Here is a 27,124-nt window from a genome sequence, read left to right on the forward strand (position 1 = left end):
GAGCTGGACCATAAAGAAGGCTGACCGTCGAAGAATTGATGCTTTTGAATTATGGTGCTGGAGGAGACTCTTGAGAGTCCCATGGACTGCAAGAAGATCAAACCTATCCATTCTGAAGGAAATCAGCCCTGAGTGCTCCCTGGAAGGACAGATCCTGAAACTGAGGCACCAATACTTTGGCCACCGCATGAGAAGAGAAGACTCCCTGGAAAAGACCCTGATGTTGGGAAAGATTGAGGGCACAAGGAGAAGGGGACGACAGAGGACGAGATGGTTGGACAGTGTTCTTGAAGCTACTAACATGAGTCTGACCAAACTGCAGGAGGCAGTGGAAGACAGGAGTGCCTGCCGTGCTCTGGTTCATGGGGTCACGAAGAGTCGGACATGACTAAACGACTAAACAACAACAACAGGGCTGCTGCAACAACAACCCGTGTTTTGTTGGACCATGAAGGAGTGACAAGCTGAAGCATTCCTTTCATTCCTTCTCTTGCATGTCTTCCTGCAGAGGAGACTTCCTGATTTTATAGAATCATATAATTGTAGAGTTTGGAGGGGACCCTGAGGGTCATCTAATCCAACCCCCTGTGCATGGCCAGCACAGTCTGAATGGTGGCTAAGTGATCCTAACAAAGGAGGATCTGTAAACTAGAGAAAAGCTGATGTCTGAAACATTTCAGATTTTAAGTCCTCCTTAATTCTGTTGAGTCTGATAACTGCATTTTTTTAATTAAAAGAAATACATGGTTGGTATTTCTCAATGCTGGAGTCCTCCCATGTTTGTGTCATCAATAGAGAATAGCTATTAGTATACACAGTAGAACTTCCTTCACCTTGCCCTTTCAGTGATCCAGGTCATCACTTGAAAAGTTTAGCTTTTGGGAAATAAGTTCAGATGTTTTGTAACTTCAGCTCAAGGCCTTTCTTTGTGGTGACACTCATGGGGACAAGGAAGTGGAACACACACTTAGGGAGATGCTAATTTCCCTCCTCCGAGCAATGCAGTTTCCTTGAAGACTTGAAGCTGTTATTCTCGTTTCATACATAAAGACTAGTCTCAGGTCCCAATCTCAGGAGTGAAAGGTCAGTAATTTCTTGTCTTACCAGCTCCCCCACCACAAGCTGAATGGCTCTCTTTGTCAGTTACAGCTTGATCCTCATCCTTTTTATTCAGAAGAAAGCCTCACTGATTTCATTAAGACTTACATGGGTGTATAAATATTGTTAGGACTACAGTCTCAAATCTTTGAGATTTAAATCTGAGAGAGACACATAAAGAGACCTTATATAATCATCTTTTAAAAAATAGGCATGAACTTATTTTACTGGTGGTTGGTTGTTGTTTTTAAAAAAAATCAAGTTAGATATAAAATATTAGTCCTACAAGACACTTAAGCATGTTCGATGAACCTATTAAAATTTTTGGAAAGTTTTTCTTACACTCTAAGACTTAGCAGACTCTATTAAACTTCAAACCAATCCTAGCATCTGTGCTGGTTTTGTATGTGCATCTATATAACATTTATATATAAAAAGTCATCCTAGAAGTATGCAGCTTTTAAAAAGTATGGTAAATGCAGCATTTAATATATGTGGTTGGTTTTTTTTTGCTAGACCTCATGTCCTTTTTATTCCTTTCATTTTTCAGACTGGCAAAGGATATGATTCTTATGGAAACTTGGCTTCATGATCCTAAGGAAAGCATAGTTTAGATAATCACAAGTATTTACATATGTATAAGTGAAATACCGACTAAGCTCTCAGATTGTGCTTCAGGGTAGACAGTGGTGCCTCCCCACCCTCTCAGTTCCTCTTTTCTTTTTTTGACAGCCAGTTAATAAAGACTCAACAATAAGCAGCTGCTTGTGATGTCATTTGGGACTTTGTCCACAGAGCTTGTATTTACAAGCACAGAGCAGCAGAAAAGCTAACTGGCAGCAAACTTCATGCCTGCAGTTACAGTAGGACTTTCAGCGGTGCTCTTGATGAACTTGAGCGCTAACTCAGTACTGCTCCTCACCAAAGATTTTTAAGGCTTGGTAAATAAACACAGCATCCACTCAAGAAATTTCTAGCCTGCTGAAAACTTTCGTATGGTTTGGATTTCTCTAGTACGGGAGCATGTTTTAACTGAACAACAACAAGTAAGGGCTCTTCTTACTGCTGTTATTTCCCTGTTCTAGAATTCTATCAGATTAGCACAGCTTTCTTTCTTTAAATGTTGCTGTATCTATTATGTTTCAGCTTCACTACCAAGGTTTGGTTTTAATTATAATAGGGGCAAGTGTGCTGCTGTTAGGCGGGATTACAGCCAAGCTTTTAAATATGCTTTATGCTCATAAAATGGGAACGTTGGGAGATGAGTGAGAATTCAATTCTAACTTTTTTGTTTGCATTTTTATGATGATATTAAGCTGCCCCCTTTTCAAGATAGCAGTTCCACTTACAGTTTTAAATCTAATATCATCATGGATATTTTGTCATCAGCTAAACGAAGAACTTGCAAATTCCCACCCCTTGTGGCTTCTGTGTTAATACTCAGATTATGTTAGAATTAGCATTTCAAAGTTGTATTGCCTGCTTTGACAGAACAGACTAACTGGATCTATCTTAATCCATGGTACAGATTTTGAAAAGTTAGAAATTTGAAAGTTCAGAGGCTGCAAAATGTTTAACAGCGTGAAGCTGTTTTAGTAGAAGTACTTTATGCTAAGAGTGACACTTTTGGATTTGGCTGGTTTTTACTGAAAACAGAATGGGACTGAGCACAACCATGGAATCATTTATCACAGTAGTCTCTGGCAGCAGAAGGAAACATGGGTGTGTAGGTAACTGTTTCACAGGAGAGCAACCTGTGGCCCTCCCATATCTTGTTGGACTCCAACTCTCATGAGCCCCAGCCAGCATGGCCAGTGGTCGGGGATAATGGAGCTTGTAGTCAAACTCACATTCACCCTTCAACAGCTCCAACAACATCTGGAAGACCACAGGTTCCCCACCCTTGCTTAGAATTTAAGAATGCTTGGCTTACATTCATCAAAGAATATACAAGCAAAGGTGCATAAACTGTTTTGTTGTTGTTGTTGTTTAGTCGTTTAGTCGTGTCCGACTCTTCGTGACCCCATGGACCATAGCACGCCAGGCACTCCTGTCTTGCACTGCCTCCCGCAGTTTGGTCAAACTCATGTTCGTAGCTTCGAGAACACTGTCCAACCATCTCGTCCTCTGTCGTCCCCTTCTCCTAGTGCCCTCCATCTTTCCCAACATCAGGGTCTTTTCCAAGGATTCTTCTCTTCTCATGAGGTGGCCAAAGTATTGGAGCCTCAGCTTCACGATCTGTCCTTCCAGGGAGCACTCAGGGCTGATTTCTTTAAGAATGGATAGGTTTGACCTTCTAGCAGTCCATGGGACTCTCAAGAGTCTCCTCCAGCACCATAATTCAAAAGCATCAATTCTTCGACGATCAGCCTTCTTTATGGTCCAGCTCTCACTTCCATACATCACTACTGGGAAAACCATAGCTTTAACTATACGGACCTTTGTCGGCAAAGTGATGTCTCTGCTTTTTAAGATGCTGTCTAGGTTTGTCATTGCTTTTCTCCCAAGAAGCAGGCGTCTTTTAATTTCGTGACTGCTGTCACCATCTGCAGTGATCAAGGAGCCCAAGAAAGTAAAATCTCTCACTGCCTCCATTTCTTCCCCTTCTATTTGCCAGGAGGTGATGGAACCAGTGGCCATGATCTTGGTTTTTTTGATGTTGAGCTTCAGACCATATTTTGCGCTCTCCTCTTTCACCCTCATTAAAAGGTTCTTTAATTCCTCCTCGCTTTCTGCCATCAAGGTTGTGTCATCTGCATATCTGAGGTTGTTGATATTTCTTCCGGCAATCTTAATTCCGGCTTGGGATTCATCTAGTCCAGCCTTTCGCATGATGAATTCTGCATATAAGTTAAATAAGCAGGGAGACAATATACAACCTTGTCGTACTCCTTTCCCAATTTTGAACCAATCAGTTGTTCCATATCCAGTTCTAACTGTAGCTTCTTGTCCCACATAGAGATTTCTCAGGAGACAGATGAGGTGATCAGGCACTCCCATTTCTTTAAGAACTTGCCATAGTTTGCTGTGGTCGACACAGTCAAAGGCTTTTGCATAGTCAATGAAGCAGAAGTAGACGTTTTTCTGGAACTCTCTAGCTTTCTCCATAATCCAGCGCATGTTTGCTATTTGGTCTCTGGTTCCTCTGCCCTTTCGAAATCCAGCTTGCACTTCTGGGAGTTCTCGGTCCACATACTGCCTAAGCCTGCCTTGTAGAATTTTAAGCATAACCTTGCTAGCGTGTGAAATGAGCGCAATTGTGCGGTAGTTGGAGCATTCTTTGGCACTGCCCTTCTTTGGAATTGGGATGTAGACTGATCTTCTCCAATCCTCTGGCCATTGCTGAGTTTTCCAAACTTGCTGGCATATTGGGTGTAGCACCTTAACAGCATCATCTTTTAAAATTTTAAATAGTTCAGCTGGAATATCATCACTTCCACTGGCCTTGTTATTAGCAGTGCTTTCTAAGGCCCATTTGACTTCACTCTCCAAGATGTCTGGCTCAAGGTCAGCAACCACACTACCTGGGGTGTATGAGACCTCCATATCTTTCTGGTATAATTCCTCTGTGTATTCTTGCCACCTCTTCTTGATGTCTTCTGCTTCTGTTAGGTCCTTACCACTTTTGTCCTTGATTATGGTAATCTTTGTACGAAATGTTCCTTTCATATCTCCAATTTTCTTGAACAGATCTCTGGTTTTCCCCATTCTATTGTTTTCCTCTATTTCTTTGCATTGCTCATTTAAGAAGACCCTCTTGTCTCTCCTTGCTGTTTTTTGGAAATCTGCATTCAGTTTCCTGTATCTTTCCCTATCTCCCTTGCATTTTGCTTGCCTCCTCTCCTCCGCTATTTGTAAGGCCTCGTTGGATAGCCATTTTGCTTTCTTGCATTTCCTTTTCCTTGGGATGGTTTTCGTTGCTGCCTCCTGTATAATGTTACGAGCCTCCATCCATAGTTCTTCAGGCACTCTGTCCACCAAATCTAAATCCTTAAACCTGTTCCTCACTTCCACTGTGTATTCATAAGGGATTTGATTCAGATTGTATCTTACTGGCCCAGTGCTTTTTCCTACTTTCTTGAGTTTAAGCTGGAATTTTGCTATAAGAAGCTGATGATCTGAGTTACAGTCAGCTCCAGGTCTTGTTTTTGCTGACTGTATAGAGCTTCTCCATCTTTGGCTGCAGAGAATATAATCAATCTGATTTCGATGCTGCCCATTTGGTGATATCCATGTGTAGAGTCGTCTCTTGTGTTGTTGGAAGAGAGTGTTTGTGATGACCAGCTTGTTCTCTTGACAGAACTCTATTAGCCTTTGCCCTGCTTCATTTTGAACTCCAAGGCCAAACTTGCCAGTTGTTCCTTTTATCTCTTGATTCCCTACTTTAGCATTCCAATCCCCTGTAATGAGAAGAACATCCTTCTTTGGTGTCATTTCTAGAAGTTGTTGTAGGTCTTCATAGAATTGGTCAATTTCACTTTCTTCAGCACCGGTAGTTGGTGCATAAACTTGGATTACTGTGATGTTAAAAGGTCTGCCTTGGATTCGTATCGAGATCATTCTGTCATTTTTGAGATTGCATCCCATTACAGCATTTGCCACTCTTTTGTTGACTATGAGGGCCACTCCATTTCTGCTACAGGATTCTTGCCCACAGTAGTAGATATGATAAACTGTTTATCATGTAATAAAAGGGACAATGTAAATTTGCCATTCCTTGCTTCTCTACAGGGCAAGTCTTACAGGAGAATCCTATGCAGCCTGGCATGCAATTAATTCCCAATGCATTCAGTAAGGCTTACTTCTCAATAAATCAAATAATTATGCTCTTAGGATGCAGCCCCATGCACACTTACGTGGAATGAAGTATCGCTGGACACATTCTAAATAAACATGCACAGGTTTGCACTGTTCATCTGTAAAGCCACCATTAGAGTCTGACTGACATGAAACTTCTATCGTCAATAAAACTACATTGCCTTCTGGTTCCTTCTCATGCTCTTCACTCTCATAGCATCTGTGATGCAATAGCAGTTGCTGACAGATATCAGAAGAGGTGGTCTGGATGGTCAGGATTTCCATGTATGCCTCATATGGTCCTCAAATACTTTCTCCACAACCCTCCCTTAGAAATAAAAATTTAAATATCAAATTATTATGTTTCATAATGCCTTCAGCTTCTCTGTTCTATTTTCAAAATAGTAACATCCATTTGGAACAAATTGTTCACATATTTTCCATTTCATTACCCATCTTTTATCCCTAAAGAATAATGGGTTTGGAGGCTATATTTTAAGGAGAGTTAGGTGGTGTACAGGTATGGGTGTGGTATACCCTCAAGCCTCAGTAAAGCTGAAGTTTCCTTAACCTAGGCCCAGCCAACTCACCAGTGATGCTTAGTGAAATTCCTCATTGTTTTCCAACTGCCCATTATGACTCCACCCAGATTTTCTGCCCATTGATGGTGTCAGGAGAAGTTCCCAGTTTAACCCAGATATAATTTATGTAAGGGAACAAGCAGTGTTGTAAGGATTGATCCTCTTAGGGCTTACACACTTTCGTTTGTTGATAGTTTGAACATTCTGATTATAATAGGTGGCATGATATGAAGTAGGTGGCATTATAAACAACATTATACAGGAAATTGTCAAGGCCAATGATTCAAACATCAAACATAAGTGAAACTGATTATGATGACTACGGCACAAAGCAGTAACAACTTTGTAAGGAGAGTGCTTGTTTCATAGAACAATATACTGTAGGTGGAAGTGACAAAAATGCTATGCAGTGCAGCAAGGAACAGCTGTGCACCTACCACAGTTTGCTGCAACCAAAGAGCATGTATGGTACATGGCTTGCATTGATTAATCAGTTATGTTATTACAAGATTTCAACATCATGGTGGGTGGATGAAAACAAGAATTCAGACAGACTGCACAAAAGCAAAGTACAACACTGTAAACTGCCTACAGAATTCTAGGCCATATAAATAAATATACCAGTACATGTTGACTTTTTTTCTCTCAATGAAAAATAAATAATGGTGGGCAAACTGTGCAAACAGAAGCTTGCACCCCACTATTAATTTACTCTGCCCTCCACAAATATTTTTGCTCTGCCACACACAGAACCATGGAAATATTGAGTTTATTCTAGAGTACATTCTCTGACCATTTAGAGTGACTTTTAAGATCATAGGCTTGGCTTGTACTCTACACAAACACATGGACTGAACCTTCTGTTTAGCTGGTGAGCACAGAAACACTGGTGAAACATACATTGCAGAGGCTGTCTGCCTGTTCTTCCTGCTGCCTAACCACCCTTCCTTTGGACAGTCTTGGATCATTCCAGTAGGGTAGATCCAAAAAGGGGCTATCTCGACCTAATCTGGCCAAAGTCCGTATTGGCCCATATTGAGTGAGTAATGTTCAGAATCATGGCTTTGTCTGCATACAGTGCATAGGCCTAGTTTAAGATAACACAAAGACTCTTCCAGGGCAATACGACTTGGTGGAAGCCTCTACTTGACTCCAAAGTATTGATGTTTGGTCAGGTGATGACTGTGAGCAAAGGCCATTAATCATCCCTCATATTTTTGTGTATTTTGAACAGAATAAGTGTAGTTTTCTGATCTTTACAAATGAATATGACTAGATTTAAAGCAAATATTGAAAAATTGAAAATGTCATCCAGTGGGCAATGAAGAAATTGATGTTACACCAAAAGGTACTTCTGAATTTAGGGCACAATCCTAACCCCAGGCAGGCAGCTGTGGTTTTAATGTAACATCTGGAGGTGGACAGGAAAAGTTTGCTGCACCAGCTCCAGGCTGGCTCAGCAAAGAGGTCTAGACTGGACTCCTTGCAACAATCTGCTGGTAGGTCAACTAGCTTAAGATCCAGCAAACCTTTGGCTAACTCGGCCTTGTCTCTTTCCTCAAAACACCCTGTTTCAGGGTCCTACCCTGGATACCATTGGTGGGGATACCACTGGCACTGGTGAGCAGAGTGGAGACCTCTGTGACAGTGGATCCTCCCTGCCAACTGAGCCTGGTACAGCCAAGAGGACCTGGGTGCAAGTACGCCTGTCTCACTTCAGCCTCTTCCAGCACGGCTGATTAAGGAGCTTGGAATGCTCATCCTATGTAGACTAGAATTGCAAAATCATACAATAAAAACCAATGTTAATATGGTGTCAAGCATGAAGCAGCATCTTTCAGTCCATGCAGTGAAATACTATGCAAAATAAAAAGAGAAAATTTACCCATAGCTTTGTTTAACAATGGCTCATGCCTTGTTTAATGATGTGTTTCATGTAGTCTTCAGAAGCCCCAATTACTTTGATTATTTTCTGCTAGTGACATAAAATTAATCAATGTGCATTGAGAAGTGAGAAGGCTTGTGGTTATATATATATATATGAATATATATGAGAGATTATTTATTTGGACTGATGTTAAGGTGTTCTGCACCAATATGGTGTGTGCTGTGGCAGAAGGTGCCGTACATTGTTGCGGAAATTGCCTATGAGCTGTGAAAGATGTGAATTCTATGGCAAAGCAGCTTGATAATAAAACAGCGGGTAAACATTATGTGCTGAAAGATGGGCATTTGCAAGGAAGCATTTGGAGAACAAATGTTTCTGTTGTGCCTCACGTTTTGATGGGCTTTCTACTAAGGTCTCCTGTTTGTTTTCACAGAACCAGATGAGACTGGGATGGTGTGCACACACAAAAGATCTTTGCAGCTGGAAATCAGCGTCACAAATTGTTTTCTTTGACAGTGCTAATTGATTACAAGGGTTTAGCCTTATCTAAATTGTTAAATTCAGCAGTGTCTGTGCTTCCCTTTTCTTTTCTTTTCTGCACAGACAAAATAAGGAGAATTAATAACATAAAGGAACATGGGCAAATAATATTGGTTGCCTTTAAAACAAAAAACAAAGCCATAAATTGTAGATGTGGCAGTGTGAGGATTGACTGCCATAAGAGAGATGCAGAAAAACTTTGAACAGCAAATTGTATTTTTCTAGGAAATTAATAGTAAATCTTACCGTTTGGAGAACTGACAGTATCATGTCTGACTGGTATGCCCCTGAAAGCATTTTAAGCTTGAGTGTGTAATAAAGAGGTGAGACATGAAAATATGAATTGAATGAGGGCTACATTTATTGTTACAGATCCCAGCAGAGAGAAATAAGGGTGTTGGAGAAAGTTCAGTTGTATGTTGCCTTGCGTGAGCTATCCTGCCCAGGACAGGATGCCTGGCAACATCATAGCCCCTCTGCCTTTAAGGTACAGTATGTAGGAAGGCTTTCTTACCCCTACCCTGGGCGCACAGAACTCTGAGTGGGTGAAATCAGGCTGCTTAATAGGCACTCCATATCCAACACACAGGTCTCACGGCCCTGAGTGGCTCACCTCCAGAAATGTCCAGCACCCAGAAAGGGACCACCTATTTAGCTCACCACAGTTCCATCCTTGTACCTATCTGCCAACTGGGGCCAGATTACTCTATTTAACAATACACTGCCTAGTCCCAATCTTCCCAAATGCATACAGCATAGAGTAGGCAGTATAGTGAACCAGATAGGTGCTGTGCAGCAAAAGGGGGTGAAGGAGGCAGCACAAGGGCTTATATTAGCATGGCCCAACTTTTCATACGAAGTGGGCTGCAAGAGTTATTCAACACAGAACCCATGGTTTGTTAGGCAGGCTGTGGAGGCCAAAATTTGACACCACCCCAGCCCTTGCACTGCCTTCCCAAGCCAGATAAGCAAGGCATCGGGTTTTGTGAAGGAGGCATGAGGCTCTGGCAGGGTCCTAGAGCTCTACTACCTGTTTCCGAAAGCTAGGAAAGTGCTAACTAGGCCACAAGTTGGACCACTCTGGCTTATATAGTCTCCTGACTCCTCCTTCAACATTGCTCAATGTGCAGGTGCACATGAAACATCTCCATGTCATGCCTTTCCTTCTAGCTACATATGATGTGTCTGCTGTCAGCCTTGCACTGGCTGTTTGAGTAGTTTTCTGCTATAAATAGACACAAGTTCATTTGTCACAATGGTTTGCACATTGGCATTTTTGGATGTAATGATCATGGCTCATTCAGATTGTTTGGATGTAATGATCATGGCTCAATAAACTATAGAAATGAACACATTTCTGTGCAGTCAGGCAATGCATAAGGTGGAGCTGGAGCTCATCTAAATTTCCAAGCAAGTGTTCAAAGGACTTTGGGGCACACATTTCCCTCTACATGTGACTTGCTTCCTGCTTCCTGGTGTAGTTGTAGCAATCATGATTGCTGAGGAAAGTACAGGTGAAACTTGGAAAATTAGAATATCGTCAAAAAGTGCATTTATTTCAGTAATGCAACTTATTACTACTACTACCCCTGTTTCTCATATTTTAAGACATACCCATAAAATAAGCCATAGCAGGCTTTTTAAGCATTCAATGAATATAAGCCATACCCCGAAAATAAGACATAGTGATAGGCGCAGCAGCAATGCCGGCCGCGGCAGGAGGAGGAAAAAAAATAAGACATCCCTTGAAAATAAGCCATAGTGTGTTTTTCTGAGGAAAAAATAAATATAAGACGTGTCTTATAATATGAGAAACACGGTACACCTACTACTACTACAAATGCTTTCTTTTGGAAATTCCACAGTAATAAAACAAATAGTTACAATAATACAATAATAATCAAAAATAAACATCGCTATTACATTTCATTAATTACATTCCATTCATAATTGACCCCCCTAATGACAAATAATTACAATTACAACAAATAAAGGCTTGACATACCTTGCTTTGCATGACATGCATCTATTTCATATAGTGGTTTCACCTTTTAATTTGCATTACTGAAATAAATGCACTTTTCGACAATATTCTAATTTTCTGAGTTTCACCTGTATAAAGCAGCTCTGAAAGCAGTGGTGTTATTTAAATTATGTGGTGTGTTAGTAGTAAGGAATTGTAGTTTAGCCATTCAAGAGTTTCTTCATAGAATAGCTTAACCTTCAACACCACCACCCCACTCCTCAAATGACTTCAAAGGTGCATCTGCAAAATGAAATGGAAGTAATTATTAAACTTTTACACTATTTACCCCCGTGTGTTTCCCTCTTGCAGCTTAAAGTTCTATAATGGATCTTCTAATGTATACACAGTGAAATAAATTAGCTATAGTACATATCCTTAATTAAAATTATACTTCTTACATTAATGAGCAATGTCTGATACTGGTAAGATTTGGGGGTGAGTTTTGCCAGTAGAGGGCCATGTTAAACTGAATTATATCAGAATGGACCCTTTTAGTGAGCTGCAGTTTTTATGAGGACTTTAAAGGACAATATTTTTGAAGTTGTTTTTGGTAATTTTGATATTTTATATCAAATTAGACTATTAAGCACTATTGTCCGCTTAATGTTTTTGATTTCAATGACAGTGAAGTAGTAGACTGATTTTTCTTGTTTAATCTCAGCTCTTAAAAGTAGGCTGATGAATTTTTCAGACATAAGTAACAGTTTCAGTCATCCATCATCCATAAGATAAAATGATATCTAGGTAGATTAGAAAATTATGTGTTCAGAATACAGTGATAAAATGAGAAACTGGACATTTTAGATCAGCGAACCATCTTTACAGTAAACAATTCAACCCAAAAATCCACTATTGATTTTTTTTCTTAGCTAAAACCTGGCTTTTCTGATTGTGTATGCCATGCTCACATTTTTCTGATTGAACGTAAAGGGTCATTTATTACCCTCTCAGTTGCTTGTCCTTTGAACAGATGTTAAAGGAGTAAGCCAAAGGGTTCCTCCTCCACAGCACCTAATTATAACTCACACAAAGGATTGACAGATGTTATAATTGTCCTTACACTTTGCTGAAATGGGTTTCTGCATAATTTGTTTTCCCGTCTCTCACCTGACAACACCATCCCTGTAAGGCTGCATGGACAATGGAGACATGCCTTCAATTTGTTATCAGAGCTTTTATATTTATTTACATCTTTAGCATAGTTTTTGTATTCTTAAGCCATGCAAAGAAATAGAAAGCACATAAATTGCCAGCTTGGACCACCACCACCCCATATATCACATTGTTAGCCTCTGATGCTCAGTAGCTAGTGATGGGACATATACAGAAGAAGTGTTCACCGACCACAAGATTTAGCTCAGACCCCAGTGCAGCGCTTTGGAAAACAATAAATTTAATAATAATTTTTTTTATTTTATACCCCGCCATCAGGGCGGCTAACACCAATAAAATTACAATAAAACATAAAAAGCAATTAATTAAAATACAGATTAAAATACAATATTAAAATTTAAAATGCAGCCTCATTTTAAGTAGTCCATGAATCCAAGCCATGGGGGAGGAAAACACAGGGGTCAGACTAAGTCCAGCCCAAAGGCCAGGCAGAACAGCTCTGTCTTGCAGGCCCTGTGGAAAGATGACAAATCCCACAGGGCCCTGGTCTCCTGTGAAAGAGCGTTCCACCAAGTTGGGGCCAATACTGAAAAGGCCCTGGCCCTAGTGGAGGCCGATCTATCCACCTTATGGCTCAGGATCTCCAGAGTATTGTTGTTTGTGGACCTTAAGGTCCTTCGCGGGACATACCAGGAGAGGCGGTCCCGTAGGTACGAGGGTCCCAAGCTGCATAGGGCTTTAAAGGTCAAAACCAGCACTTTAAACCTGATCCTGTACTCCACCGGGAGACAGTGCAGCTGGTAAAGCACTGGATGAATATGATCCCGCGGCCGGGACCCCGTAAGGAGCCTCGCCACTGCATTCTGCACCCGCTGGAGTTTCTGGGTCAGCTTCAAGGGCAGCCCCACATAGAGTGAGTTACAATAATCAAGCCTGGAGGTGACCTTCTCACTTTGAGACACTTTGTACACTGCCTGATTCAGTGGGGTCTCTACAAGTCCACTTGGTTCCTCCAATTCACTATTGAGGAATTTAAAAATTATATATATATTTGACAGATATGGATGTGATTTTCTGATATAGTAGCCCTTCTTGAGGGGATAAAGTTGGCACATTACAGGCAAATTGGTCCATCGACTTTTGTGGGCCTTTTTTTTTAAAAGTAAATGTAATTTCTTAATTTTGGAGACTCATTGGATGAAATTTGCTGGCCCAGTTAATCCATTAAAGGGTTTGAATCCTGTCAAATCTCAGAAGGCTGGGTGCAGTATTTTCCCCACAATAGTCGCCATTACAGTTTTGGAGTAGGTAAAAAAGAATCAATCTCCCATAGGGTTTTGTGGGCAATTGGTCTGAAAGATACAGACAAGAAAAGAGGTTCTCCTGTGTAACTCAATAGGATTTACTTCTGAGTAGATATGTGCAGCCAGCATTCCTTTTCTCTTTCCTCACCACGCCTTTCAGTGTGAACACCCCATGAGATCTAGAATTATACTACACATTAATGGTGAAGGAAGATGCTGTAGATTGCCTTTAGAACAGAAGAGCGTTGTTGCTATCTTTGCAGTATCACTCCCCACAGTTCACTTTAAACAAAAGCAAAAAGACCGCCATGGCATCTCTTTCGTAAAGAAACCACTTGGAATTCTTAATGAAGAAAATATAGCATGCCAAAGACAATGCTAGATAAGGTTTGCCAGTGAAATGTTTTTGCCATAACAGCAATACTGATAAACTCACACACTTCCATTGTTCCATTTATCACTGTACTGTATTTATTTTGTAAAACTTCCTGACTGTATGTACACCTTATATATCAAAAGAGTTAAGTATAGAACATAAAGTCTTGTGTAGGTGGTTTCAGAAATCAACCTTTTAAAACCCCAGAACTTGATGCTTCAAAATGACATCAAAATCCAAGGTAGAAGAACAGGAGTTAAGAATGAAATCCTGGCTTAACAACAGTGATATGCACAGCATTTTAATTATGCAGACACCTGTTCACCACCAACTTTTAGTATTTCATATAGGTCACTGAGCAGCCATTTCATAGTAATGACTTTCACCCACTGCCAACCTGGACTGAATCTGAAATGCCATTCTTGGGGTTAAAGGCTAAAATTCCAATTACCAGAAGTATGAGGTATCCAATTTCCTGCATTACCACACTGCTGAAGCACTGCTTGAGTGCTCTATATGTTTTCAGGGACGTGGAATCATGTATAAATTATGACTTATTAAAATATTAGTTGCATTGCTTTATGATTTTAGCAAGTGTTAATAATTGATAGTGAAGGAAATTATAATGCAGCACATAGCTTAATATGTTTATTCCTGTTGCAGTGTCTAATACTCAGAGTGAGAAAGAGCCTTTGTACCATAGAGCTAGTGGTGGGGGCGGCAGCGGGGGGGGGGGGATAAAACAAAAGAATGTAGCAAGTGATGCACAACTTCTCTGCATGCAAGATTCATTAATAATTATCATGTGTTGAGTTTCTGTTTAATAAAACAGAACATTCAGCACATTGATCCATGGCTTCATAAATCATAGTTTATGGTTCATTAAATCACAGCTCTCTGTTCTGTCCAAACTATTATTTGTCTTAACAAACCAAGATTATAAAACAGATTCAGAAAATAATCCTGTTTAAGTGATCCTGCTTAAGTGATCCTGCTTAAATTAACTGATAAGCCAAAAGGTGGGATTGTGGCTCAATATAAGCCAGGATTTCTGTACTGAATACAGTTTGTGATGGCAGAAGGATGGCAGAAGGAAGAAGACACAATCACAGCGCTTACCCACAACTTTACAAACCATGGTTTGTAAGCCACGGACAAACTTCTGAATATTGCCATTCTGTTAGAGTGTCATCAAATATTTAGAAAACAAGAAAGCTGTTTCTGGCATTTCTAGAATAATGTTGATTCGAATCCTTAATAAACCAATTGCATGTGTAGAGAGAAGAAAGCAGAAGTGAGTGTTGCCCACAATGCAGATTGAGAGTTGATATTCATAGTGCTATGGATTTTGAAGGAATGTGCTATTCCTATGGGAGCACAAGTATTATGCATTTATGTTCTTTTGCCTTTATGGAGAACTGACTTCCATAAGAAGTAACATGATTTTAACTAAAAAGAGACTAGCACCTTTAACTAAGCTGAAAACATATTATAGCCTGATTAAGTTTTAAAATTCTTAATTTTAAAATAGCTTTTTATCAGCTGTTGTTCTGTAGATTTTAATAATCTAGGGCTGCCATACGTCCAGATGTTCTCAGACATTACCGAGATTTCAAAGGCGGATTTGACATCTGGGGGGAATTTCCGAAATGTGGCGCTCAACAACTTTTGGGGTGTCCTCGTTTTTACTTTTTGAAATATGGCAACCCTAAATAATCTTCTGTTGTTGTAATCAGAATATTTGCAAAGTACTATTCCATTTTCTATCTCCAGTAATATTCACCATCTGTAGCTCTAATATTATTGTTAATGTCCTTCACCTATATACCTATTTCTTTTCTGTTTCACTTGAAATAACCAAATGCAGATGAGGTAAAGGAAATGGGTTGGATGACACAAAATGTAGAAGACTTATGGACTGTAAGTAGTAGTTCGTGAATTTTTTTAAATTTACATTTTTATTCATTCTGTAGCAGATGGTAAGAATCCATCTGCAATTGCCAGTACCTCTTTGCAAAAAGTAAAGCAAACCCCTCCCTGTGAGCTAGCAGCTGAATGCCTCTGGGGAAACAAGGCATTACTGTTATTTATATTTTTCCAAAGCAAACCTCTCAACCTAGTATCTGTATAATTTGGGCCAGACACATCAATGCAGAAAAAAGAAAACCAGAAGAGATTAAGGGGAAAGAAAACCTATTATTCCATCACTGCCTTTGATACATTGCTCCCTGTAGTGTATTTTATAGTACTTTAGCCACTGTACTGTTTAATACCACAAGTCTTCTACCTTTCCCCTGGATATATGGCATCACATTTTATATTAGATTTCATTGTAGAGAGCATATCCTAATCAGTCTCTATTTCACATCATTGCAATAATCTCCTAAAGCTTTTTGGCAATGGTTTACATCCTTATATATATATATATATATATATATATATATATATATATATATATATATATATATGTTATTTTCCCTCTCCCTCCCAAAGGCCTTTCTTCATTGTTTAAATTCATGATATCCAACTTTGTCCGACTTTGCTCATAAGGCTACTGTTATGGCTGTTTTCCAAATACCTTTCAATATTTCTGAACTTGTGGTCATTATTGGTGCAGACTACTTGCAATACATGGAAGTGTATTATATGTCGATTGAATACTATTGTGATGCTGTGCCACCTAGTTCAGTTTTCCACAACATTTAAAATATGCTCCAAGCTAGAAAACACTGCTTCTCTTGCAATTTCCCAGATACAAATTCATTCAGGAGCCAATCTCTAGAATGTTTTGTGGTGTAAGTGGTGGACATTAGATGTGAATTCATAGATGTGTTACTGGAAATAAGTGCAATTAACCTGTATGCATGTGTGTCTTCAGTTGTACGTAGGTTAAAAACTCTTGTTGACTTTTACACATAAAATGAATGTGTGGATGATTCAAACATTCTTGCTTTTTCATGAAATCTATTGATTACAGTACACCATACAGGAAATTGAAAGTGTTTGAGACATATGTATTTGGCCTTAATTTAGGCTTGTAACTTGGTCCTGGCAAGTGGATACAATGGAAAACACTCTGAGGAAAACCCCCATGTAAGTTGTTGTAGATACCAAGTGCAATGAACAAATCCATGATTGTCATCTAGTTGTCATTTTGCTCAAGTCTTGGCATTTATAGTTTGCTCAGATCATATGTTAGTGAAATCTGGGGTCTATCTATCATCTATCATCTCTATCATCTATCTATCTATCTATCTATCTATCTATCTATCTATCTATCTATCTATCTATCTATCTATCATCTATCTATCTATATCTGAGCTGCCTTTACTGTAGAGCTTTAAGTACGTTTGATTTTCAAACTGTTCTTATTTTACCTCTGTCTGTAATGGGAAATAATTTTCTTCTACAACATGGGCAGAAAATGCTCTGGATAACTCAACACACTTGTCATACTACTCTCACTAGATTAACCATGGTGGTTAACATGAATTGCAAAAAAACTAGAGCTTACAGAACAAAACCGACTTCAGATATGAAATCAGCATGTTAAAATTAGGTTAGAACAACTGAAGGTGTCAATGCAACAAAAAAAATTGTTCCCCGGTGTTACTGTTGATCCAATACAGTCAAACAAAACTCAAGCCTTTTAACATAACTTGATTTGCTGGAGTGATAGGTGGAAAAATGAATACACAGGCCACATTGAATTATTTCAATAGTAACAATTAGGTCCTGTAGTTTAGAATCTTGGCCACTGCTGCTTTTGGTTCACAGCCACAGGGTTGGATCTGGATTTGTTCTGGTTAAGGATGGTCCTGCCGAAGGAAGACAATTTTTGCCATTTCTTCTTCACCCCCTTGCCCCCTGAAAACCTGTTCATTGGTTAGGGGGATTCTCTGGAATGGGAAAGATGATGCAGGAAGCTGAAAGGGAAAGGGAAAGGGGGAATTGGTGAATATCATCATCTGCCTTCTTGCAGTGGGCTCTCTCCACTGAAAGTCCTATCTGCAAAGAGAAGGAACCCATGTACAATACTCATGGAAGGGCAATGCTATTTTTCTAGAAAAAGGGGTGCCAAAACTCTCCACGGATGCCTCCCTTGTTCTCTTATTATGGCAATGGCACCTACCTGAGAGGTGCCAGAACTGAGTTCCAGTGAGTTGAAAAAAACGCTCTGTGAAAGGGCAAATCTGGTTCTAATCCATTGATTTGAAGAACTGAGCACAGCTCTACAGTGACATGTGGATGATCGGTGGCATAAGGAGAATGCTGCGTAGCATCCCCATTCCTGAATTCATCTGTCACTGTCTCTACATGCATCCTCACTTTCCCAGCTCATATCTGTTCTGAACTCTGTTCCAAGCATTTAGTTTTGCAACCTGAATTCCTCTACTGCTTCACACAAGTGAATGAATAGCAAATGTACTCCTTTGACCTTTTCAGTCATCTTTGGTATAATTTACAGGCTGTTTGCTCTTCCCCTAGAGCATGCCCCCCCCAAAAAAACTTCATGATAAAAACAGCCAGCCAATCAAAGTATGAAATGTTGAAAAGGTTACCACCTTTGGTTTTGCTGTGTCTGTTCAATGTTCATAGCCTTGTTAGCAAGAAATACTCTAACAAGAACAGAAAATGCCATCAGATGAATCATGTTTCTTACAGAGAAACTGAGAGATGATATAAACATAATCAATTTTCATTGCCAATGCAGATAACTGTGTCCCAACCTTTCACATCAATCCAGAACATTTCCTCTTAAGTGAATATTGTTGGCCTTTCAAACTACTGATTAAGGTAGTGAGCAGCAGATCTTCAGATATATTTTTGTCTAGGTGCTGTTCTCTCCTAGATAGTGTAATAGTCAATTCCACATTTTATTATCATTCATTAAAATTATTTTTATACTACACGAGATATCATAGAACTAGACTTCTAATTCTCATGTAAGATTCTGCGTGGTTTTTTAATATGACAGGCTAATAATGATTTGAAACTAATATAGTATTCTAGAGAGTTCCACATATTAACTATAATAACCTATTTATTTGAACATCAATTGCTATGGACTCAGAGAAGGAAACAACTGCTGGTTGTCCAAGTTTTCCTGATCAGCTTAGGGAACATTTCTCCTTAGACCTCTAAATTGAGTTGTTCTTATGAAGACTCTTGACACTGAGGTGAGGTGGTGTGATGGCTCAGAAGGTTCAGCTTTTGAGGACAAGGCTGTCCAGCTTTTGTGAACAATAGGAGAGTTGTCCATCTGGTTAGGACTGATATCTCACATGGGATATAAATGAGAAATGGGAAGAGGTCCGGAGACTTAGTGTGGAGGGCAGGTTGTTTCTCTAGTCTAGGTGGTTTATTTGGTGCCTTGAAAAGTGGCTCAGAAACTGTCCCTTTGTTTAAAGGCAATAAGTTTCCATGAACATATTGCACTTGCTCTAAAATGGTCTCACTGGTTACTAATACATATATAGGCTCAATTCAAGGTTCTTGTATTGACTTTAAGGCCTGATAAGGTTAGGGTCCAGAGTATTTTCTGGATGGAGGGAATGCCTACTTCTTTACGATCCCCCTTCCTGTCTTGGTATTACTCTGTATTCCATCAGGGAATTTGCCATTGTCAAGAAGTACGTGCTTTTCAATCAGTCTTCAAACTATGGAATTACTTCCTCCTTCAGGGGCCCCCCAAACTAAGGCCCGGGGGCTGGATGCGGCCCAATCGCCTTCTAAATCTGGCCCGTGGATGGCCCGGGAATCAGCATGTTTTTACATGAGTAGAATGTGTTCTTTTATTTAAAATGCATCTCTGGGTTATTTGTGGGGCATAGGAATTCATTCATATATTTTTTTCCAAAATATAGTCCGGCCCCCCCACAAGGTCTGAGGGACAGTGGACCGGCTCCCTGCTGAAAAAGTTTGCTGACCCCTGTGCTAGTTCTTCCTTCCCTCCACTTGTTTATGTATTTATTATGTTTATATACTGACATTTTGCCAATACACCCATGATGTCTTATAATTTACAAACACTAAAAGAAGCAAATGATATAAAATGCAGAGTCCTTTCAGGTCAATAATGGTTTTATCATGTGTCTGGGCATTCTGCCTTCTGCCTTCCCTCAGTTCTTAAGTCACCTCAGGGAAGGAGTTACCTCAGGCCACTGATGACTCATATAAAGAGTCAGCAGTATGTGCTTTGAGGGGAGGGAGTATGCCTTTTGTTGTTGTTGTTGTGTCTTTTCTTTTTAAGATCTTGCTTAAGCATTGTTTAGATTTGGTTCTTGGCACTTGAGTTTTTAATCTGACTTCTGTTGTTCTGCTTTTTTGAATGATGGCATCAACATGAGGTCTGACTCACAGGCTGAATTTCTCCAGTTTGCCATTGTCAAGCTCAATTGCCCCTGAAAATGGTATTTCAGCTGTGTTTGTTCAAACATCTTTGCCCCACCTTTCCACTAAAAAGTGCTTAAGGTGCCTATTTTGCACTAGCAAAAATCTCATGTGTGTTCTAAAGACAGGCCAGGCCATGTGTAAATAAAGATTTTTGCAAAAGCAAAATGCGTGAAATCAGCTGTTGGGGAAAATAGAAGCCTCTGGCTGCTTGAAAGAAGCAATCTTGCCTTGTAAACCTCCAAGCCAACCACAGTACAATATGGTCTTCACAATCCAAGTCCTCACTTCAAAGCTCCCATCCTATCAGAAACCTACTGTGTCACTTGCTCTTCTTAAAGCTCCCCCTTGTGCTTGGAGTGGACCGAATAGAAATAGTGGGGGCTGTGGCATAGAAACAGGTGCCACCTCCCAGCTATAGAGACTGCTTGTCTGACTTGTTATAAGTCATTACTGTATACCTCAATTCTACCACAGGACTGTTGCTTTGGGAAGGTTTTAGCTAAGAGAAAACCTATTTCCTTTTAATTTCAGGCTGTACATAATGTAGATGCCACTGCAGGTTTTCTGGTTTCCTCTTCACCTGGCTGTCAGAAGCAGACAAAAATTCTTAACTTCTTATTTTTGTTGTTTTTAGCATTTAAATAAGCTCAGCTTGCTGCATACCAGAGAAGGGAGGGTAAAAGGGTGTGGGTCTTAACATAACTCTTGGACTGACCTGATTCTATTCCCAGTGCAGGATGTTCTCATGCTTTGCAGAGGTAGGATGCCTACATATTGTGATAATATTTTGGAGCACTGAAGCATTTGGAAGGATAAGAAACAGTTATGGGATAGAAATATGTTACTCTGACAGATAGGAAGATGGGGGATATAAATCAGCAATGTTGGTTTACAGTGACCGTTCCTCCACAGTCCTGTGTACACTATGATATTACACTGTGATATTTTCTTGTGTCATAAAATAGTTTATTATGCAATAAACCACTGTGGTAGAAGAGGGTATTCACAGCACTGGGCTGCAGCACCAAAACACCAGAAGGGACAAGGAACTCTGATGGAGCCAGCCAACGCCATCCACATCACTGGTCCACAGCTCACTGTTCTCTCCTACCATTGCAACTGCTCACTATTGCCAGTCACTTGCACCCTTTCGTGACCCTACCAGGTCCTAGTGGTCCTGGGGTGGGACTTCAAAACAGAAAGTCAACGTCCCTCTGCTCTGGACTGTCAGTGGCAGCAGGCAAATGCTATTTTAGCTTCTCAATGCAGTGCCCAATATCATATCAAAAGGAGGTGGTCTTTCAAATATCTGGGGCCCAAGTCATTAGGGTTTTAAACACCTTGAATCGGGCCCAGAAAGGAACTTGCATCTAATGCAGCTGTTTTAACACTTGAGATTTAAAGGGATCCTTAGCCCGTATTCTGCTACATTTGGGGCCAGTTGATGTTTCTATATCATCTTTGAGAGCATTCCCACATAAAACATTTTACATTAAACCAGTCTGAAAGTTACCAGAGCATGGATCAAACTCCAGCTCACAATACATTGCACTAGTGGTACCAGCATAATTTTCTTTTCATTTTTAAGGGAGAATGACAGGAAAAGAAAATGCACAACATATCTATATAGCAAAATATTAAAAGCAGTTACCATCCTTTAGGCTGTGGTATAATGTAGGCCATATACCTATAAAGGTTTTAACTATAGATGTCACTTTCATAATTTTTCATGTAATCATTATACTAAGTTAATTATTGACCATGGGGGTGGCATATTTTACATTTTAGAAGTTAGTCAATAAATAAATATTACCTGTTTGGCTAATAGCTATATCTCTTATTCACCCAGGATTAATAACTATAATGATAGATATGTTTAATTTAGGCCAACTATCAGTGGAGAGTGGGAATTCTACTATAACTATTATTAACAACCTGGTATGAAATTTTTAATAAATTCCATTATTTATGTTTATTTATTTAGATTAGTTTTTAAACCACTTGATCAAAGAGATATCCTAGTGGTGTACAAATAAAATTGTGCATAAAACAAACACATACACACACAACCATAAATCAACATTAGTTGGATACTTGTTTGTTGAGGAGAAAGATGAGCAAATGATATTAAAAGATATTTGTTAAATGATAGATTAAATGATATATTCTACTAAAGCAACCTTGGTGAACAGATTTTGAGCTGCTCCTTGAGTCTGAACTGAGAAGCATAATGTATTGAGAATTGTATTTCATGTTGTCTTGCAAAGGTTCTTGAGTCTTGCAATATCCTGGAATATTAGTTTCATTGACTCTGGGGTGTTTTTAATTTTTGAAGAAATGAAAAAGATCACACAAACACACACATTTTTCTGAAGTACAGTGGTACTTTGGTTTTCGAATGCCTTGGAAGTCTAACATTCCGGTTTTTGAACACTGAAAACCTGGAAGTAAATGCTTCCGTTTTCGAACGCACCTCAGAAGTCGAATGGCTTCCGCTGCATGTTTCCCAATTTTCTCAATTAAATTTTCAGCCTCAATTAAATTTGCACCCTTTGCGCCTCGGTTTTCAAACGTTTTGGAATACAAACGGTCTTCCAGAATGGATTACATTCGAAAACTGAGGTAGTGCTGTGCTTCCTTCATAAGCAGGGCTGCTCTATAACAATATGTACCAGTGTGTGGTATCCTGGATAGTTTCCAAAGAACTGAATAGGCTGGGGAGTTGATAAATAGCACCTTTTGCCCCTTTTTAATCCAGCTTCATGTGGTGATTGAAATGTTGTAATATTTAATTTGATGGTCTATTCTAGTGCCGTTTAGAAATAATTACTATACTCAGTGTTATTTTTCATGTCAAACAGAAAAGATATCTCTCCCTCTCTCTCTGTTTTTCCCTAACAAGAAAAAAGTATAATCACACAGCATTGGCATTTAGTTGTGTTAGTAATGGACAGAGCCATGCTACAAAACTATCAATTTAACAATGGCACATATTAACTGTCTCTGCCTAAGCCACTTGAGAAACCTCTTTTGGCCTAAAAACTTCCTGGGCATCCTGCTTTCCAGTGTTGTCTTTCACATCTCAAACACTTGGAAAGCTCATAAGACTTACTTTTCACACTGATGGGATACATATATTTACTTGAACTGGTATGTGTGGTCAGGGGCGGAGGAAGAGGGGTGCAGTGAGTGCGGGCTGCCCCAGGTGTCACCACTGAGGGGGGTGACAAAATGTCAGGTGGCACTCACCATGGGGCATGCAGCGCGCCTGAGCCACACGTCTCTCCTGGGAGAGATGTGGTGGCTGGGGCGCACGCAGGCTCTGCGCTGCCCAAATGGTCCGCCCGCTGCCTCCTCCCCAGGTGTAGGGCAGCTGAATGGCAGGAGGCAGGCAAACTCTGGAGGCACCGCAGTGTGCCCTGCCCCATGGGCGGCTTGCCCTGCCCCTATGGGCGGCTTGGCCCGCCCCTGGGCATGCCACACTAGGCACCTGAGCGGCTTCCTCCACCACTGTGTGTGGTGTAGTGGTTAGAGTGTTGGACTAGGACATGGAAGAACAAGGTTCAAATCCCCACTTGGCCAAGAAACTCACTGGGTGACCTTAGACCAGTCACAGCCTTTCAGCCTAACCTACCTCACAAGGTTGTTGTGGGGATTAAATGAGGAGAGGGAGAACCATGTATGCCATCTTGAGCTCCTCGAAGAAAAGGTGGGATATAAATGCAATTGATAAATAAAAATAGGATATATGCTTTTTAATTGGTTGTGCACTTGGAGTATTCATATAACACCAGAGCCAGAATACATGCAAGTTTTCAGACCCAAGGATTTTTAGTTACAGGACACACTGTTCAGTTGTTCAGAAATGTGTTCACTGTGAGGACATGATGTTTTGGTATCAAGCTCTACCTCCATGCTATGTCCATTTGTGAATGCCTGAACAGACTGCATGTATTGGGGCTCTGTTCAGCCAATTTTGTTAATATTGTTATGAGTTTTTTGGGGAGGGCAGATCCTCCTAAATTCTTAGATTTTGCTAATATTTGGACCCGGTACAAATCCTTGCACAAATGGAATGACTTTGTTGGCTACAACTCATTGCCATTTGCCATAATGCCATGCCCCTATGCGTGTTCATTGGACAACTGAATGGGGCTCTCATTTCCAAGGTTGGGCTGCAGCCTTCCAGGATTCTCTAATGGAGCACTGCTCATTTTAGTAGCCTGCTTATGTGAGAATTCAGTTGCAAAGAGCATATAGCTTAGCAAATATATGAGCTGTTTATAAGTTCCCTGATGAAGAGCTGCTCCTTAATGACATGTGGTAAAACAGGCATGGGCAAACTCGGCCCTCCAGATGTTTTGGGACTACAACTCCCATTATCCCTAGCTAACAGGACCAGTGGTCAGGGAAGATGGGAATTGTAGTCTCAAAACATCTGGAGGGCTGAGTTTTCCTATGCCTGTGGTAAAATAACAGGGTCATAGGAACATAGGGAGCTGCCTTATACCAACTTTGACAACTGGTCCATCTAGTTCACTATTGAACTAAATACTGTACCGACTTGCAGCATTCCAGGCTTTCTGACAGGGGACATTCCTACCGTAGTTCTGCCTAGAGAGACCAAAGATTGAGTCTGGGACATCCTGTGTGCCAAACAGATGTTCTACAACTGATTTGCAGCCTTTCAGACCAACCCTGCTTCAACCTCTGTCTCTTGAATCAGTTCTAAGCAAGCACATTGCAACCATGCAAATTTGAAAACCCTCACCTGCTGGTGATTCGCCAGTTTTCCTTAAAATAAAAATAAAAATCCAAGCACACCTTAGTCGTGATCTGGATGTATTCTGTAGCATTTTCAAGACCCAAAGAAATTCAATCAAAAGTGTGGGGTGGGGGTGGGATTCCAAACTAACTTCATTAATGCAATTGGTGTATGTTTCATTGAATCAACTAAGCAGTGTTTTTATTTGAATTTATTACCCATCTTTCACCCTAAGGTACTTGGGTGGGTTACAGCAATTAATTTGTATTTATTTTTCCATCACAGTGAAAGCAGCAACAACCTGGCATTTCTAAGAGAATAAACAATAAAGGATATTCAGCCATGGACAAAAAGCAGCATCTAGTGAAAAAGGAATTTAGCAAAAGATTTTCTTTGGACAGTACTCTCATGGTGAGTACAAAAGCATATCTTTAGTTTTGGATATCTTTTTGGCATTGGATGCTTGGGTCTTTCATTGCTGTGACCCTTTGTAGCAGACATCCTTGAAGACTTGTTGAAGACCTTGTATTGTCAAAATTGCAAGATTTTCCCCCCTAAATAGCCAAATGTAAGTAAATGCTAAAAGACTATTATAGCTCAGCCAAAATGCAACTGTTGATAGGAACGTGACACCTTGTTCATCTAGATTAGAATCTCAGAAGAAAAATGAGGCCTTGTCCAGTGGAGTTTAGTGGATCTGGGATGCTCTGGTATAGGGGTGTCATTGATAAAGTTGTGTCAAGCTCAAAACCCAAAGTGGTTTAATCAAAGAACATTGCTTCAAGAAAGCTTATGTGGTTAAATAATGTTCAAGTAACAAATATATATATTTCTGTGTCTGTGTTCTGTAGCCATGTGAACAGTGCTTTTAAAGTATACATCAAAAACTAATGTCAGTATGATGAGTGCACATGATCATACAGGCATCACTGGAAATCAGGATTGGCTGTAACCTACTGTTGAGAGCATACTTGATGGCAAACCTTGGTTTGAAATGGCCCTGTTAATGTCAGTGTTCATTTTGGCTGCTATGAACAAAGATTGAACCTAAAACATTGCTGTCTCTCAATAAGCGACTTAGATGTAGTTACAGGTAGGTAGCCGTGTTGGTCTGAGTCGAAGCAAAATAAAAAAATTCCTTCAGTAGCACCTTAAAGACCAACTAAGTTTATATTTTGGTATGAGCTTTCGTGTGCATGCACACTTCTTCAGGTATCTGAAGTGTGCATGCACACGAAAGCTCATACCAAAATATAAACTTAGTTGGTCTTTAAGGTGCTACTGAAGGAATTTTTTTATTTTGCTTCGACTTAGATGTGTTTTCTTGATTGGTCTTTTTCTCCCCTAATAAAGGACTTGGGGTCACTCCTCACATTACATTTTTAAAGTGTACTCCTAAGAAGTGACAAATGCAATTCATGGACCTGTGCTTGTGCCTGGATGCCATTCTACTGAACATACACTTGGTAGACATTCTCTTACATAGAGCAAATGTATGGTACCTAATGTCCTCTGGTACCAGAAGTTAGTGATTTGTTGAGCACTGAAACTCCATTGTTATCTATGTGAAGCATTCCTTTTTTAGGCATGCTTCAGACAACAAGCATGTACATGCCCCCATAATATTGTTCTACAAAGACATCACATGGCCATATTATAATATTACTCAACTCTGCCAAACACTGAACAGAGAGAGCTTCCTCTCCAGTAGTTGTCAACACATCCACATTTTAGGGAGTTTCTGTCAACTTTGCAACAGTATTTGGATGAGGGAGAAGTACATCAGGACCCACCCAGTCCTTTGAAACAGTTTAAATTTATGGATTTAAATTTAACACTGCTGGTGAAAGAAATGCAGAATTCTTTTTCAACCATGTCATGGCAGGATTCTTTGGAAAGCAGAAAGCAGAGGTGGAGTTGAATATCAAATCATGTTAACTCCCGAGAATTACAGCATGCTCTAAAACTCTCCTTGCTCATCTGTCTAATGGCTAATGTTCATGCCATAACATTGAATGTGTTTAGTCAGCAGAGTAAGCTCTGCTGAAGCTAATGGGATACATTTGCAAATAAATATGGAGAGGAGCAGCAATAATAGGAAGCCAAAAAGGGGGGCGGCGGCGCGGAAATACCAAGTAGCCGCATTCAGAGTCATGTCCGTGAGTCTGCTTCCTTGCCTCCACTTCCAGCATAATGAATTTGTGGGCTTCTAAGCAGTGAGAGAAGAGCAGCATTATTTT

The 27,124-nt window shown here is 40.0% G+C and overlaps 1 protein-coding gene across 1 annotated transcript in view; it reads left to right on the forward strand.

The window, feature by feature from the left end:
• Positions 1 to 2,004: 2,004 nt before the first annotated feature.
• Positions 2,005 to 27,124, forward strand: part of NCKAP5 (NCK associated protein 5) — a 492,200-nt gene continuing 467,080 nt past the window's right edge. The window contains exons 1-2 of the mRNA XM_035130237.3: positions 2,005 to 2,144; positions 25,170 to 25,295. Coding sequence (XP_034986128.3) covers positions 25,227 to 25,295 — 69 coding nt within the window. The 5' untranslated portion in view covers positions 2,005 to 2,144; positions 25,170 to 25,226. The remainder of the gene's footprint in view (positions 2,145 to 25,169; positions 25,296 to 27,124) is intronic.

This window comes from Zootoca vivipara, chromosome 1 (genome assembly GCF_965207765.1).
Source record: "Zootoca vivipara chromosome 1, rZooViv2.hap1.1, whole genome shotgun sequence".
Taxonomy (NCBI): Eukaryota; Metazoa; Chordata; class Lepidosauria; order Squamata; family Lacertidae; genus Zootoca; species Zootoca vivipara.